The sequence below is a fragment of the Hirundo rustica genome, chromosome 2 (assembly GCF_015227805.2).
Source record: "Hirundo rustica isolate bHirRus1 chromosome 2, bHirRus1.pri.v3, whole genome shotgun sequence".
Taxonomy (NCBI): Eukaryota; Metazoa; Chordata; class Aves; order Passeriformes; family Hirundinidae; genus Hirundo; species Hirundo rustica.
In genome coordinates, this window is record NC_053451.1 from 43,009,462 (window position 1) to 43,028,423 (window position 18,962).

The following is an 18,962-nucleotide window of genomic DNA, read 5'->3' on the forward strand; positions in this document are numbered from 1 at the left end:
ATTCACTATGGAGCATCTATGGCCTTCCTAAAAATCAGTGGTTTCCTCATCAGAGTATAACATCATGTAACTTGATAACAGTTACACAAATCCAAAACTGTAAAATGTATCTATAATCTTTGATTCAGGCCAGGGCTGGCACTAAGACTAGTTGATATTTTATACTACTTCCTCATAGAAAAAAAATAAGTGCAAGATATTAATTACCCATCTTATTTTCACTTGTTTTGTGAATAGTACTTGGTTACAATTAAATGCTCCAGGGCTGATAGACAATTAGTCTTTTGAAGACTCCTCCACTGCTGTGGCTTGTGACCATCTTCACATCCCTGTATTAGATGCACTGCTTGAATCAGCCTCCAACCCTCAGGATTGTCCAGCTGACTTTCACTGGGGTAACATTTCAGCTCTCAAGCAAGCATGGTGGGAAACCCTTGTTACCAAGTACCAAGTGTTAATGGAAGTTACTTATGATTACATTCTATCCAACTTACCTTACACTTCTACAGGAAAATAAAATTAATAATCTGGGTTATAGGATAATAGTACTAAAAAGATTCTCATCACAATGAAAATGACTTCTTGTTAGCTTTCTCCTAAAGAAAAGGTTCTTTAAATTCTTTAAATAATATGCTGGTCCTGACACTTGGCTTCCCAGGCTGAGAATGGGATCATAATTCAGAAATTGCCTCTGATTTCTTACACCTTTGTGCATATATCAAAGAAACAAGTTATCTGCAAATTCTCAGTGCATATCAGTGAGGATATTTTTCTGCAAAATCTCCCCTCTTACTTTTAGGCCACTTGTGATGTTAAAAAGAAATCAACAGCAGTGGATGGCCATGGCCATTTCTAAGTTTATTGAATCTTTTTATGGGTACAAAGAACCCCAAAAGATCCTTGTGCTAAGCAGGTGAATGAATAGTGCACATCCTTAGGGACGTGCGCTGAGCCATGCTGCAGTGGACTGGCCTTGGCTGGACACCAGGTGCTGACCAAGCCACTCCATCCCATGCAATCCATTTCTTACACTTCCTCTCTGGTTCAGAAGATCCAGTGTAAAACCTTCTGCTCTGGAACAATTCCTAGGTGGTGGCATCCAGTTCTGGTTGGTTGTCTCACCTCGTGGACTATTCTCAGAGCACTTCTTTGTGAACAAATCAGACTATCAGTTGTGAAAGCCTGAAACAATCTACCCCGAGAGCAGAGTCTTATCCCTCATCTCCAGGAAATTCTGTTGCAGCTTAAACTGTATAAAAAATGTTTCCAGATTGTCCCATATTCAGAGAGCTTAAACTGAAGTTACACAATCTCCACAGTTCAGGAATATTCATATAACAACTAGTCTGAAAATATCCCAAAGCATTTGTCTTAGCTGTATTTTCTGAATCACTTCTGTGAATTTCCCCTCAGGGCACTATTGCAAAGGATATTTTTATACTAGGTTTTTCACAGGTTCAAAATTCTGGGTTCCACTCAAGTAGCTGGATACACAATTTACAATTCAGAGCTCAAATTGTGAGGCTCAGGGTACTCAGGTGTTCCTATAAATTGCCTGGAATTAGGTCTGCCCTCAGCTTGTCTTCTTCATTGACGTTTCAGGGGAGGAAGAATTTCTAAAAACACTGATTTGCAGCTGATTAACCTTGATGCCTTCTCTTCCTAACCTTAAATCTTCCAAAGCTTTTAAAATTCTTGTTCTGTCTCTTCCTTGGTGGGAATACTCTTGATCTCCGACAAAAAGAGGTAGTATCTGAGAATTATCCTCTTTTTTTTTTTTTCCAGTTTTTTCATTTAAGAAAAAATATTCAGGAGGTCTGTGTGTGAATGAAAATTGGGATCATACTTAGTGGGAACCTTGAAGAAGCTTTTAAAAGCTGTAGCTCTTTCTTCACATAGATGAAATTATACAGTAATTATATTTTAAACAATCTTGGCACAAAACAGTCACATCTTCATCAGAGTTTCTATATTCAGAAAACCATAGAATAACAGAATATGCTGAGTTGGAAGGGATCCATCATGAACATCAAGTCCAACTCCTGGCCCTGCACAGCACCATTCCCAAGAGTCACACCATGTGCCTGAGCCCACTGTCCAAACACTTCCTGAACTCTGTCAGGCTGGTGTTGTGACCACTTCCCTGGGGAGGCTGTTCCAGTGCCCAAACACCCTCTGGGTGAAGAACCTTCTCCTGATATCCAGCCTAAACCTCTCTCAACTCAGCTTCATGCCTTTTTACTGACTCCTGTCACAGGTCACAAGACTGAAGAAGTCAGTGCCTGCCCCTCTCCCCCTCACAAGGAAGCTGCAGATTGCAATGAGGCCTCCTCTCAGTCTCCTGTTCTCCAGGTGGAACAAACTAAGTGACCTCAGCCACTTCTCATACGGTTTCCCCTCCAGACCCTTCACCATCCTTGTTACTCTCCTTTGGACACTCTCCAAGAGTTCCATGTCTTACCTTGTGGCACCCAGAACTGCCCCCAGCACTGGAGGTGAGGCTGCCCCAGCTCAGAGCAGAGCAGGACAATCCCCTCCCTTGCCTGGCTGGCCATGCTGTGCCTGATGTCCCCAGGACAGGGTTGGCTCTCCTGGCTGCCAGGGCACTGCTGCCTCATGTTCAAATGGCCATTGGCCAGGACCCCCGGGACCCTTTCCACTATGCTTCTCTGCAGCATCTGCTTCCCTGGTCTATCACACAGCTAGGGTTTCCTGGTCCCACGTGCAGAATCTGGCACTTGGACTTACTAAAATTCATATGGTTCATAAGGCCCAGCCTTCTAATTCGAAGTAAGAAATGGTGATTGCTCATCTCTCTTGTTTGAACTAATGGAAACGTGCTATTGCAGATTGATTTGTTGCAAAGCCCTCTGCACTTAGTCCATGTTTCCGATGACGATTCTTAACTCCCTCCATGCCCACAGTTCTTCCCTCCATCTCTCAGAGATGAACTCCTCAGTGAACTTTTCTTTTAAGAAAATTGGTCTGTATAGACCAAAATTGAACAGAAGTTCTAAGAGAAATATAAAGCTCTACAGCAAAGGAGACTACACACTTCATTCCTAAACATAGTATGCACCAAGTAAAGCACATCGGCCGGGTCAATCTTCCATAAATGCAATCTTTCACAGGGGGAGACAAAAACAAAAGAAAAAGGTTTTTTCTGCCCTAACTCTAAAAGTACTGTAAAACCTTTAGTTAACCTTGTTTATATCACCCCATTAATTAGTATCATTAGGAAAATCTAATTTTAATGGCCTACGAGAAGACTGCCTCCTGTTGGAAGGATCCTCCCTTCCTCTGTGACAAAAAGTTTTGCTTGCTTTGCCAACTGGGCATCTTCTTGGTAACATAAACCAGCTCATTAGTTTCCATATGAATACGGATAATAAATTATTACCACACTCACTTGAACTTTTGGAAGGCTGCTCTTAAAATACTCCATATAAACATGAATTTGCTATTGTAATGCTAAAAATCAGTGCTCATGGTTCTAAACTTTAGCAGGTTTGAATTCCTCCCTCAGTTTCTGTGCATGCTATAAACATAAGGAGACTGGGGAAAAAAACCCAGACTACATATCTACCTAATTAATTGCACAGAGCATTTATTACTTTTTAAAGTATGGAAGTTAGTGTATTGATGTTTCTTCTTCATATAGGTCAGCTGTGGAAAGGTTATGAAAGGGCCAGTCATGATTCTTAATGGAATATATTACATACCACATGCAGCTCAGCATGGTAACAATCTCTGGCCTTTAATATTTTTCTTTATCACCCACCTAAGCAAAAAGAATACTGGGTTTCTGCTCTCTGTTTGGGACATCAGAGGCTTCGTGCACAGGTTTGCTACCAAAAGGCCTCAGGCTTTACACTGATGTAACAGTGCTGGCCTCAGGACCTGCCTGGAGTTTTCTCGGCTAGAGCTTTTTGTAGTTTTAACAGTCATGGCAGCCAACTTTTGCCTCAACATGTTTTAGCTTTAGATTAACTGTGTGAAACTGTGGACTAACATACACTGTAACTACTGGACAGGGAACTAGCACAGCTATTCTGTGTAGAGTGAACCTTAAATAAAAGTGGACCTTGAACAAAAATACAGTGTCACAAAGCACAAGAACAGACAGACACCAGAGGCCAAAGGACCACAATCACAAAACACAGTGACTGTGGGGGTGCAGCCTCACAGAAGCAGGTGACACGGTGAGCAGAAACCCAAGATAAAACAGTGCATTTTCACTATGCTTCTAAAATTAGACTAGCAATACATTTTTGTGTCCATGAATAAGTTGTATTCCCAATCTGTCCAAAACGAAATTGTCTGCCCACCTCTCGAAAACATACATGGTGAATTGACCAACATGAAACCAAACAGCTTCTTAAAGGGTGCTGAGGAATAAAATCTGAAATAATCTGAAAAGGCTCTTGGAGAGCAAGCCTATTGGTTTTACCATATGAGGCAGAAAAATATACATATAGAGATAGCTATAACCTATAGGAGAAGTAATACATATAAATAGATATAACCTGTAGGAAAAAGAATTTGATAAAAATAAGAATCAATAAGGAGTTTAAAGAAAAGCCTGATTTTAATTTAAAATTGCTGTAAAGAGAAAAGTATCAAAACACTTCTTCATTACCTAAAACTTCTTTCATACAACTTTCTGTGAAAGAACTGTAAAAAACCCACATTGCTCTTAACCTATTTTAAAGGTTGAGAAGAAATTTATGCAGGTGAACACACAATGACCTCACCCAGCTCAATAAGAAGGTACACCTGGGCTGCCCTCTCTCCTAAATCAAGATATTGATGTGGGATACAGGCTGTTCATCTTTGCCTAAGCTCAGGTCCCACATGCATTGCCCAGCATGTGATAATGGAAAGTATCTGTACCCAGCACTGAGTGCCAGAAGCACATTCTCTACAAGACAAATACATGCTGCAAAAGACTAAAGGTTGAAAGAAGAGGGAAAAAGATAATTAATTCTTACATAGGAGTTACTTGACAAACAGGAACAACTATGTTTACTTGCTTTTAGTAACTACTTAGAAATCCCAGAGCATGAAACTGAAACACTACTAGGAAAACAAGGCAAGTGTGGGTATATTACATTAATATCTCATAAAAATCATTATTAAAGGCTGAAACAAAAAAAAAAAAAAAAAAAAACAACATTCTCTCTTGCGCTGAAGAGTCTCATAAATCTTACTGTTCTTCCTTCCTAACTATGGAAAATAAGGTAATTCTATTCAGTTCAGGTTAATGTAGATGGATTAAATAAACTTCTCTTCCTATTTTTCCTATCCATATGTTTAAACAGGGACCAGTCTGGGATGCTCAACTTCCTCTCCAGCTTCCACATTTTTTGCTGGAAGTTTTATCAGTGCTATTCCAGTCATTTAATCTCACAATGCTCAGTGATTTAAAGCAAATGGGGCTCTGCGATCCTTGTGTCTAAAGACTTGTCTGACTCAAGAGAACAGGATATTTCAAAGAGAAGTGATGCTTCAGATTCAAAAAATGCAAACTCTCCCTTTGTAAAAGGTGCTGTTTCACACATAGCGGAGCTCTCTGCCCAGGCAGGTGTAACCGGAGCAAGGCTGCCCCAGGCTCACTCCTGCTGCTAAGCAACAAACATCACACCTTGCACTTATCATTTTATACTCTGATTCTTACTCAGGCAGATTATAGAGTTGAAGGGAAGTGCCTGTAACCAATAATAGGTATTCTGAAGTGTGATTATTATTTGAATGCTGATGACACTTTGTGATGCATAATCTTTACTGTAAAATGAAAGCTGGTAAGTATTGGACAAGTTTCCATGCTTTGTAAAACTTGTAATCACAACTTCCATCAGGGGCCATAGTAGACACAAAAACCTGGTGATAAATGCCAGTAGTTTGATATAATTGAAAATTCTGTTGTTTTCATACTGATTGCAAAATAATCTACTTTGGAAAGCAGCGACTCTTAGATAATAGAAATATTATCAGCAGTATTAACAAAGTGCACAACAGCCCGGTATGAACAAATAGAAGCATTTAATAGAATATAAAGTCAAATACAAGTACATTTCAGTTTATTTATACACAGAAACACTTTATTTATACACAATAAATATACACTCAAACAAATTATATTTAAGAAAAGTTATATATGGATGCATCAGACCACTACTTTTTGATTTGGACGTCACCAGGATATTACGCTGTATCTCACAGATCACTTTCAGAAACTCTGAATAATTCTGCCCCTTTGAGTATTTTGTGATTGCAGCCTCTTCTGGCCACTGTGTCAACAGAGTAATTTCTTGACTTCTTCCCTGTTTGTTTTCAAGCTTTCAACTATGCCAGAACGTATGGTTTGAAATCAGCTTTTCAAGTTGTGCCACGCACATTCATTTTATCTTTTCACATAATTTCCCAAGCCTGTAGTAGAAAATTGTTTCTAGCCTGATCATCACTACTTTTAGCCACCCATCTTGAATTACAACTGCATCTCATTCAAACATATATTTTCTTGCCATTCCTACTTCCTTTACCTGAAACCATGTCTCTAGTCTGTTACTTCCACTGCAAGTTCTCTGAATCAAGCACTGAATTTTTTCAGCATGTTGACAGCAGATTGTTTACTGACTACAATAATGCAGATAAAAAATACCAGTAATTCTGTATTTTCTGGTGTATTGTTTTGCAACTATGTTACAGCATTACTACACAATCAGTCACTTTTCTATCTTCTTCCCTTTTTGAAGCAACAGATAACATTGATAAATTTCTGCAAGGAAAAGTACAGACATGAAGGTCATATAAGGTGAAAGTTCAGCCATCTTGGAAAAAATGGTGATATTTATATGGATTTTTTAGGATTAAAGGGAAGTGGAAAAAAAACTGTAGACCCATTTCTGATACAACAATCTGAAAGATATGCAGGATGAGAAGATCTACTCACATTTTGGTACCCAGGGCTTAGTAGGAATGCTCTCCAATGTGATTCACATTTGACCTGCCGTGGGACAATACGCCCAGTGACAGCCAGGCAGAGATGAGACAGATGTAAAGAGAAGCCAGCCTCTCTGTGCCACAATGTACCAGGAGTCAGAAAAAGGGCAGCTCTAACCCACAGATTTCTAATAAGCACCATACACAGGCCTTCAAACTAACTTTCAGAACAGTCTTTTTATCAGCATCGTGATGAAAAGAAAATACAATCACAGACCCATAGAATCAATAGGGTTGGAAGGGATCTTTAAAGCTCTTCTAGTCCAACCCACATGCAATGAACATCTTCAGCTAGATCAGGTTGTTCAACGATGACCACAAATTCATGTCTCACAGAGGAGGTGCTGTATTACTCATAACCAAATTCAACATGAGCGGCAGTGTGCACTGGTACACGGAAAGTGACGCTGGCCCCAGCGAGAAGAAGCTTTGGGCACCACAGGTCCCACAGATTCTCTCCAGTTATATTTCCATAAAGCTGTCTAGCTCATCAGTTTCTGCTCTCAGGGACACAAACATGAGCAAGTAACAGCATAGCCCCAAGTGAAATCACTCCCTTGAACCACCTTTGTGAAGTGCTATGATCTCTCTTCTGAAAAAGCAGGGACTGCAATTTCAGAATATCTTGAAGACTACCTCAAGTTGGAGAACAGCACTTTATAAAGACCTGATCCTGTTCAAGAAAAGTCCAGCTCCCTGTCACAGGGCCTTGGTCACCTTCTGCCAGACCACAAACCACACACCAAAGGCCCTGCTACTGTGTAATTTTTGTAACTGGAGCACAGATGGTAAGCAAAATTACGGTGACTACTCAAACAAGGTTTTAGAGGGTTCCTCCTATCCCACAGTGGATGACCAAGAGCCAAAGGCTGTAGAACACTGTGTATGGAAGGTCCCCAAAACAACTTCTTTTCAAATGATACCAAGTTCCAACCAGAAATTTCCAATATATTTATTAAATTTATTTTTATTTAAATGAAAATGTTTTCTGTAAACAATAATAGATTGGATTTGGATAGATTTGGAGAATAATAGATTGTCTTTCTCTTGCATGTTACCAGACAACTGCATGAATCTATTTTTGTTCACTTTATGACACAAAGCTTATTCTGTTATTCTATCTCTTGTTCAATTCGTTACACTTGCTTCATTCTCAAAATATGATCTCAAGTGAATGGGCTCTTCATAAAAATGTCACTTTATGCACTAGTTTAATTACTCTTAACTTTAATTTCTGTCTGATTCATGTTTTAGCATAGCAGACACTTCAATACTTCGACAAAGAAATCCCATTTAAAAATTTTATTTACATAGCTAGCTATTGGGGAAAAGAATTGAGATTCACAGTTCTGAATAGGAAAAAAAAAAGGAGAGAAAAGCAATATTGTTTGAGCAACTGTGTACAGATTTACCACACAGTCTCAAAACCTTACTTCAGAAAATTACTTCAGATACAGAACACTGGAAGATTGAAATATCCTGCCAAAAAAAAGTGAGTGCATCAGCTGTATTATAAGCAGTAGAAATTCTAATAGTCAAACTGTCAAATTTGAACAATAAGGAACACCTTTTTTATTTAGGAGCTGTTCCTCATAACCAGATTTAATCAAGCCTTCTCTCCGTTTGCGTAATTTTTTCAAAACACTAGGGATAACGCTTTGCTATTTTCAATCTTTTTTCCTACATTATGAGAATGCTTCTATCAAGTGTGTCTTTAAAGTGCTAAATAAGACATTTTGTCTTCAAGAAAGCATTAAATCTCCTTGTAAGCTTGGCCTTACTAGCAAAATTAGACTTCCTTCTGAGACAATGGGAGTATGCTTTCTTTCATGAACTGTGCACACAACTACATTGCTTTGGGAGATATCTCCCACTTCTTCTGTTACATATTATTTTAGGCAGGAATGGCTGGCTTTTCTGTTGTGCCTCCTTGCCTCCAGAACCTGACTTCCTTGCTCATTCTGATACAAACCTACGAACAAAAGACGGACATCCCCAAGCCATACCTCTTTCCAGATGTCCTGATGCCCTACCAACTTTCTGTTGAATTTCATCTGTTGAGGACAGAGCATGTTACAGGATGGAACTGAAAACAGGCTGAAACAAAAGCAATAGGAAAGGGTTAAGTGGACTTACTGGTATGTGGTGGGACTGACGTTGATGCGGCGTGGGTGACTTCCCGACTCGAACTTGCTTGCAAGGGTGACGTTGTTCCCAAAGAGACAATAGCGTGGCATTCTCACACCAACGACGCCGGCCAGCACCGAACCTGAGTGGATGCCTATCCTCATCTGGAAAAAACATACGGGACCCACATCAGGCTGCCTCTCTTGCACCACCAGTGCCACCATTAGCACTCATTTACAAGCAACCCTTTCAAGCAAAGAATAAACCAAAGAAAAAAGAGTGAAGTGGTAGAAAACAGGCTCTTCTATTCCTCTAGCTTAAATCAGATGCAGGTAAAGAAAAACAAAAATATTATTATCTTTTCAATATAACTATCCTTCTGTGCACACTTGCTGGAGACCGTGACAGTCAAAACAGAAATCATGAACAGAATAGGATGGGGTCATCCAGAGTTACTGCGTATCAGCCTTCCAATTACACAAGTAAATACACTACAGAGGTTATTTTTGCCACCACCTCTAACACAGACTTTAAAGTAATACCCAACTTTTCTCAAACTGGCAGAAAGAATGGTTAAGTGGAGTGAATGAATAAGTGATTTTTCATATTGTTCTTCCAAACTCTTCAAGGTCTAAGGTCTCACTTTGTCAGACAGAGAGATATTGCAGTGGTGAGAATGATGAAGACTGAGGCACAAGCATTTGGAAGATTTAAACTCCACTGTCCATTACAAAAAAAAGCACTCCTGCAGTCATGAATTGGTAAACAGCCCTTCTCCACATAGGCGAGGCCAGTACCTGCCCTCAGTGAAAGACTATAAGCAGGAAGTCTTGCTCACACGACAGCGAGCATGCTGTCAGCTTTCAATAAATAATAAACAACCTATTTACAATGCTTTGTTCTTGTGAGATGGGAGGTGAATTAGTCGTTTTGCACACGATTTCAGGAACAGAGCTAATGAAACCTATTTGTTCCATTGCTACTTGGGACATTTATTTAAAAATCACATGTTAACTGCATGCTGTGACCTCTTCCATGGTACATTCAATCACACGTAAAGGACATTGAAACTGTAATGAAAAGCATTAGCTTTGTTTTCCTCTAAAAACACAGGGATAAGAGTATACATTAGACAGGATGGAAATATGTCAGCAAAAATCATAGTAAGAAAATAAAATTGGCTTTTGCAATATATGCAGTGAAAGCTGAAGTTATTGTTGGTTGTTTTGTTACTTTCATTCTTTCCTTTTCATTGTTTCCTTTCACAAGGCCACATAGTTTTTTTATCACTCAGTGCTTCAGCGACAGACATGAGGGTTCTTCTGTTCTATCTCAAGAGCTTTTTAAAAAACGTGTGCTCCTACAATAAAAAAAGGTAGATAATATATTCTCACAAACACAGGTTAAACTGCATAGAGAGTGTCAAAACCTGAAGTTTTCATTGGGTGGAAGAAAGCTGGTGTAGGTATTCTCAATAAACCTTAGAGATAAAGCACATGAAGAATGGCTCACAATAAAGCTCCACATCTGCTTTATTATATAGTTCTCTAAAAGGAAAGAGCCTGCAAACACTGATACTCCTGACATGAAGTATTCCTTAGTGTGCCTTATTATACTGAGAATAACTATTACATTGGTCCTATAGTACTTTTAAGAGAAATATGTTTACTTAGAAGTGTCTTTTCAACATTTTACTTAATTTTCAGGTACATTGTTCTGGTCTTTTCCTCACTGAGTTGAAAACTGTTGTGTGAACAGCTTAAGGCTCTTTTTTACAAAGGAAAAAATGTGTGATCAAACTATTAACAACAAGGCAGTTACTGGGGAACATTAACCTTTCACATTACCTTTGCAGTAAAGAAAATCTGCCTAGACCATGCAATTTAAAACAATGACAACAGTTGCACACATACAGTTACAGTTCCCAAGCTATATTGCACATGTAGCCCTTATCAGTGCTTTCTCAGAACAGTCACCATGAAACACTAATAATAGCACAGAAAGTGAAAATTAGGTGACAACACTAGGATGCATTTTCTGTCTATCATAACTCTGTTTACTCCTTTTAATATATATGTAGTACAAATTATACATTTATTAACTGTCCTAAATGGAGCATTTTTAATAAAATGCATGCTCTTCATCTGTACCAATTGCTCCTTTGTATGTCTTTAATTATTTGGCTAAAGATAAAAGGGAAGTATGTAGCTCAGCCTGCAAGTTAAGAGGCATTATGCACACAAATGGGAAGATGGGTCTTTGGAAACTACCACAAAGAGAAGACAGCTGTGGAAAAAACAATCAGTAAATACCATTCCTCCAATAGTTAAGGAACAGTGAAGAGACCGACAAAAGCCAAAGACATTTCTAAAGCATGATACTGGAAGGCATGACGGGAAAAGAAACATGAACTGGTGGGAAAAATACTGAGAGACCTGTGAGAGATCTTTTAGATAATGAGGGACAACTCGAACTGAGTACAGTGGAAAACGAGAAAAAAAGATTAACAAATCCGATCTTTGCAAGAGCTGTGGTAATAGTGAAGTGGAGAAAAGCTGATGAGTCAGAGGTGTAAAAGAAAAACACCCTGCATTGATCAGTGTTATGTGAGAGGAAAGACATGGCTATATGCAAAGGAAAAGAAGCTTCCAAAACTTGTAGAGAGAAAGTAGCAGTATTTGGATATTTCTTACTGGATAAGGCACAAAGAGCAGAAATATCTAATATCTGAGTGAGACGAAGGATAGCGATTTTATTAAATAGTGATAAAGAAGATTCATAAGGAAATACAAGGAGCACTGGTCATCATCTAACAGGAAAATGTGACAGAAGTGGTATCAATGAGAGCTGATAGTCCAGACTGGGCTGCAAGAGGAAAGTCAAGAACAAGGAACAAGGATGAACCACACACAAACATTTGTGTGTTCTTTATCTGAACTGAGCATCCTGTTACTGAATTTTTCTGATGTCCCAAATCTTAGAAAAATTGTATGTTACTTCTTCACACCTCCTCATTGCCAAAGCACGATTTTCCTTTTTTATATCCAGAAGTGCTGGGGTTTTTACTTTGTTTAGTTGTCTTTCTTTTTTATCTGCTGCGCAACTCAATTACTTGCAATAGCCTGAATGCCTTCTTAGGCACCATACTGAAAACTGCACTCTTACATCAAAATAAAGCCTATTCCAACTGAGATGAGAGTAAATGCAACACTGAAAATTCACAACCCATCTACAATTGACTTTATAGGGAAGAGGCAAAAATATTTTAATAACGGTAAACAAATACAGTGGCATGCCTGAAGTAAATTTCATCATTGCTAATTTGTTTCTTAATAGCTTTTTCTGTTAATCAGTACTCCCACAATAATAATAATAATAATAATAAAACTCCAGTCATTTTCATTGTGGTCAAAGCTCTTTTCCTCTTTTGAAACCTTGTTGAAAAATGTACTCTCCTTCCTCTTTCCTTATTTCTCCACATAATTTTCAAAATTTCAAAAGAAAAAAGCAGGTGGAAAGGCAGTCAGAGAAGTAGCACTTGTCTACTCAAGAATGTTTTTTAAAGCCTCCTCAAATCTAAAATTTTTTGACCAGTATATGTCTGCATATTGATAACCAATAGAATACATTAACCTTATTTCCCTTCGGTCAAAACTGAGACATTGCATTACAAGATTTAAAAATAATTCCTTTATTAATTAGACCACAGGAAAATGGTTCCAGCTGTAATGTTCCTGAATGGAAAATTAAGCAGGTTTTAAATTATTCCTCAAGCTTCTTATATACATGGTGCTTGCAAAAATATTTGAAGTCTTGGTTATGGGCTTTCAAATCTATATTTAAAAGCATAATTCATGCTTTATTTAGAAGAAAAGAGACTAATAGGCAACAACATGGAGAACTGCATAAGAGTATGACTGTGAAGAATGATTTCTGAGTTGAAAAGAAAAGGACGGCAAATATTTTTGCACAGTACCAAGTGCATAAGAAGCTTGAGGAATAATTTAAAACCTGCTTAATTTTCTTTTCAGGAATCATTACAGCTTGAACTGTGGTCTAACTAATAAAGGAATTATTGAAATAATTTGAAAGGCAAAGTAGGAAGTACCTTTCTTTTTGTTTTCCAGTAAAGAGTAGTTGATACTAAAACATGTAAGCAGACTTTCCAACTCACACAAAAGGTAATCATGTAACCTGTCTTCTGATAAGCACAGAGCAAAAAAACATTCTCGTTTCCAAAGTTCTCTCTCTGCAACCAGCAATTTTTAGTCCAGGGATTTCCTGAGCCAAAAGAAATTATTTTTGTAGAGAAACCGTGTTTGATGTCCACAATGTGCTAATATGAACTACAATAACATTTCAGCATGCATTCTTTCTTCCCACCACTCACATGGAGAGGACCTTAATAAACAGTTCTCACACTCTGAAAAACACACTCCCATGCTAGAAAGAGAAGTCTCAGACTGCCTCACAGGTTAACTGCATCCAGAAGGACACAAAACCCATTTTCTCAGAACTGTCTGCCTTACACAGACACAGATGAAGGAGAGAGGGCAGGCTGGGAAGTAGGTGACACAGTTTGGAGAGCAGCCACAGGCTGAAGTGATCCTCCACTCAGCCAACCTGGAGCTTTTCAAGCCTCAATAATGTGACTGACTGACAGCTGCTTAGGACGTTGTGCTGAGCTGAGCAGAGCTCAGGGCTGGCACATGGCAGTGGCTGTATGAAAACAATTCCAGGCACATGGATAGAACAAGCTAGAAAAGCAATTAAATACAATAGGAAGCATTCTGCTGGATCAGAACTTCTGGTATCAGCTTCAATAATGTACATTGGTATCTGCACAGTAACATTTCCTAGACAAAAGCACTCCTCACTTTCTGGCCTAACATACTGATTGATACTCTGTGTTACAGCATGGATCTTCTCCCTTCTGTCCTTGCAGTGTCCTTCAGAAAGGAAAAAGTCACCTCTTGCAGGGTGTCTTAACTATGAGCCCATGACACACAGCCAAATTCTTTCAAATAGAATCTTCCAAATACTGTGTTTTCTGCTGTAATATTTTCTAGCAGCTTCTACAACAGTGCTATCTCTAAATCTCAACATATGCCTTAGACAGGGACATTTACTTGTAAAAGGTCTTAATGTAAAATAGACCCTCCAGAGCTCAGAGGTCTGAAATCAGGGCCACACACTGGTGAGTCAGCGTGCCTTTCCGCTCCTTCAAAGGACTGCAAGTTGATAGGACTGACAGCTATGTCCTGGCATAAGCTTTAGTGTGTGGGTTATCTGTATTCTTAGAGAGATTTATAAATAGCGCCTTTCTGGAAAGGGACATATGACAGTACAGCTCACTACAGAATTGTTGCCAAGGAACAGACCTGCTCAGAGGAAAATTTAGATCACTTGAATTTCACAAGGTGTTCCATAGAACTAAATTACAGGATATATTTCTCCCCTATTTGAACATCATTTGGAGGAATAAATACTTAACTTTTTTTCTAATCATAATTTCCTAGATTTTTACTCAAAGAATTATTCAACCCATCTGAAGCAAAATATACAGCAAATTATACAAGGACGATGAAAAATAAACTAATAAAGCATGAATGCCTTTTAAAATAAATCCATTTAAAATAATTATTGGGTAAAGCAATTGTGTTTTGTGCAAAAGAGATGCAATTAAATTACATCCAATGTGATGCACATTGCATATGTACATCCCTGGGCTATGATCTTGGCACACAGTCATTTTCTACTGAATATGGAAAAAGGAGCTATGAAGCATTTCTACATGAAGAAGCCCCAGACTTGAAGGATGAAATTATTTCTCTCTTTCCCTTGAAGTTCTTCCACTATGATCTAAGCTAGCCCTGCTTTGAATAGTGGCTGGATTAGTTAACCTCCAGAGGCTCCTTGTGGCTTCCTATATTTCACAACTCCGTATTTCATAACCTGTGCTGGAAAATTATACACCTCTGAGTCTCCAATCAGCAGTATGAGGTAGAATTAGATGAAGTAAAAACAAAAATGAAGACTCAGACTAGTTTTGGGAGCTCATTAGTTCTAGCATCTAAGGAAAATTTACACTGGGGCAAGTTATTTTTGAGCCAAATGGGATCATGTGAATTCATGATGGCACTGCTCAGTGTCTAGGTTAGAAGAGGATTTGGGTCATCTGTAAGGAAACTTCTGACCTGAAATTATTTACTGGAGGGGGTTGTGAGTGGAGAGGTGGGTGTTAAATGATGTAAATGAGAATTTTTAGAGCTGCTAAACAGAAAAATAAAACCAAGAAGAAACATTAAAGTTAATGTGCTTCTTCATGAGCTGCTTCTCACTCACCAATAAAACATTGCATTTCTTTGCTGATGTGGCATTTAATCAAAACCACTTTTTATTGTTTTCTTTAAATAATAATTTCCACTGTAGGAATTTAATTACTTTGTGAACCTGTGTGTTCAGGCACTTAAAAAAGAGCTAATCACTCACAGAAGCCCACATAGCAGTGGAGGATTTTTCCCAGCCTCCCCTCCAGTGACACCCAAAAAAGAAAAAAATTCATCAGAAAGTTCTCTTTGATCCCTAGTGTAGGAGGACATCTTTGTCTCACAGTGCCATCATATGACATATACTGAATGGATTGGGTGATACTTTAACAAGGATAAATGACACATTCTCAAAATATTTAAGGGAACAAAAAAACCGTATGCAAAAAAACCCAAAAAAGTTTGACCTAAGTGTTTTAACCTCAAGAATCAATCTTTGATACTTTTGCTAATTTAGTAATTTAAGGTAAATTTCATCTAATTGCAACCATCTAGAAGTTAGCCAGCTCATTTTTCTAGATTCCTGCTAAACACGGGAGGTAAATAACCTCAGGACTGCAATTCTTCACATTCTAAAATTGGCACACAGGAGAGGCTGAATCAGTCACTCCTGAAGATGTCTAACTCTCCTGGTGGAACAGAGAGGGACATTTAATGGTAACTTTAACCTGGACACCTCATAAACAGACAGCTAAAGAAAGGTGAGATGAATCCAGCTCTCAGCCTAGCGAAGTTGACACGCTTTTACCTTTCCTTAAAACAATCTATACACTCTCATGCGTGAATCTTCAAAAATACTACTGTTGATGGATAGGACCCCATCAGTAGATCATTCTATTTGTAGAACTGCAAAATTTTCTTCAGATGTTTTAATGGAATGTTCTTTGAATCTAGCCTGCAATCTTTGAAACCATAAAATGAAATTACCTTTCAGTGGCAGAGCTATGCATCATCTTTTGATCACAGTACGTGTTCTTATACATAGATGAAAGTCAGCTTGATCTGCTTTGGGAAGAGCTTGGAACCAATCAACAAAGATCACAACAGCTTTTAGATGGAACCACTGATCTATAACAATCTTACAGTTTTACTACTAGAAGCAACCTTATCTAGCCTCTACAATAATGATGTATCAGTGTCTTCCCAACAGCTTCCACACTATTAATGAAACCAAAATTGTTGCTGATGTCATTTAAACCTCTACCACCACAAGGTAGGTTACTACCCTAAAATGATAATGCTGCTGTGTTCCTTTGCTTGTTCACCAATTTGATTTTAAGAACTGCAATTTCTATAGACTGAACACAAGACAGTGTAGGATGATAACGATTTTTGCAAAATCTACCCAACTCTTATGCCTGAAGCAAGTCTCCACAGCTTCAATTGCACACAAAGGGAAATGAGGCTCTGTGGATGGATCCCATAACAAGAGACTAAAATTTTAGACTTCACCTTGGCCATAATTGGGAAGGGGTTTATTAATAGTCCTTACTGGCCTTTGTACTTCACCATCACAAAGCTGCAGATCTTTGCAGGGAAAGTGAATTTCCTCCTCAGTGAGTTCAAAATACACATTCACATAAAATGATTTTTATAAAGTCTTTCAGACAGGCAAAACCAGAGAGTTGTGAGTAAGTACTTCATGCAACAAAGGGAATTAGCACAAAGAGAAAGGCAGGTGGTTTGCAGTGAACTGAGGATTTTAGCAAATTATCTAAGCATTTAGTGAGTCTCCTGATTCCTGTACAGACAGCACTTCAGCAAGTCAATCAAACTTTCTTCAAACCAAAAAACAAATCATAACAAAAGCTAGGATAAGAACTCAAGAGTGTTCTGCAACTCATACAAAATGTAACATTTCCTATTCCAAGATTTAAGGTGGAAATCTACAAGCAATATCTGATTGTTATTGAACATCAGATGCACCATGAATAGAAATGAGATATCATTTCACCATTTATTTAAATTGCTTCAGAGAAAATTCTTAACTGCACTACAATTTTAAGGAGACGATTCCAGAGAAATTTGAATGTTCTGGTGTTTTCATAGCTAGAAAGATTCTGATATTTTTTTCAAAAACTTAGCAAATGAAGGCCTGATGATGTCAAGAATATTAAAAAATCCAAACAGAGACTAATTGCTCTCAGATGAAGGTGAATCACTTACGGGAAAAAAAGATTTCAATGTTCAGTCTAATGACTTTCCCGCATTTCATTCAATGATCTCTCCCACTGTGTCTCACACTCATCCCTCTCTCAGAGACACACTGACAAAGAACAAAGCATGTCAACACATACAGTTGTTTTTGTAAATTGTAAATTCTTGTAAATTCTGTAAAAAATAGAAATCTTAGTGCATATATTATAATAATTCCTTTTATGTAGGTTATGCACTTTGCAATTGCAAAACTTCAAACATTGATACACTAAGCCAAGATTATCTCTGCCCATCTTCACCGGCTTTTATCAACTAATTTTAATTTCTATAGCCCACAAACATAGAGACAAAAAAATTTAAGCTTACTTATGCTAATATTTGTGTGAGTAAGACCAGAAAAGAAAGCCAGAGACTTTAAGTCTCAGTTACCCTTGCATGTTCTTTTGAAAATGGGAAACTAATCTAGTTTGGGAGGCAGTAGAAGATGATTGTATGGCATATCTATAACTTCCTTGTCTGTCATTGCTCTCCAGCCAACCTTTAATGACACTAACTGGGTGCATTTGGCTGCTGAGGGGCACAGACCCCCAGCCCTGGATTCTGCTTATCCAGTCTTCTCATTGCTTCCTTCTTTCCTGCTGTTGCTCCTATCTGATTATGCTTTACTTGAAACTCTTCCAGTAAAATTCTTCAACCAAGAAGTAGCTGAAGAATCTCTCTTGGACCTTTTCTGACAAGTCCTTTAGCTCTTAGTCCAGCTCTTTACTCCTCTCCTCCCAAATGCATGCAGAATGTGTTTTCATGAAAAGAATCATATTATGTATGGTTATATATATATATCGTATATAATATTTTATGGTCTCTTAAGATGAGTGTGAATATTAAATCGTGACAATTTGAATTTTTATTTGTATTTGAGTTGAAATTTGTGGATAAATGAAATAAAGTAGATGAAATATCACCCATAGTTGTGTGTAATAAATAAAATTCAGCATAATTTTATTTATTGTATTTGTTAATGATCTGCAATAAACAACAACAATGCAAGTCAATGGATCCCACAAACTGGATGCATCTAGAAATATACTCTGAATTAAAAATACTCAATTCAAGAGAGAAAGCTGGGAAATTCTGAGTGAAGACCAAAATGAACTTGAGATAGCATGCAATCTTGCCACATGAAAGAAGAAATTTGGGGTTATGAACATCATCTGATAGCTATAGTTCCTTCCTACAGAATTCTAGTCAACCTCACCAAGCCTATTAAGTTAAAACCTAGGTACTGCCAACAGGTGTGATTTCTGAAAAGATCAAGAATCTCTTCAGAAAGGATTTGAATAGATGGAA

General features: G+C 38.0%; 1 protein-coding gene across 1 annotated transcript in view; it reads right to left on the reverse strand.

The window, feature by feature from the left end:
- GUCY1A2 (guanylate cyclase 1 soluble subunit alpha 2) overlaps nucleotides 1–18,962 on the reverse strand; it is a 152,399-nt gene that overhangs the window by 19,718 nt on the left and 113,719 nt on the right. Inside the window, 1 exon segment of the mRNA XM_040054960.1 lies at nucleotides 9,139–9,293. Coding sequence (XP_039910894.1) covers nucleotides 9,139–9,293 — 155 coding nt within the window.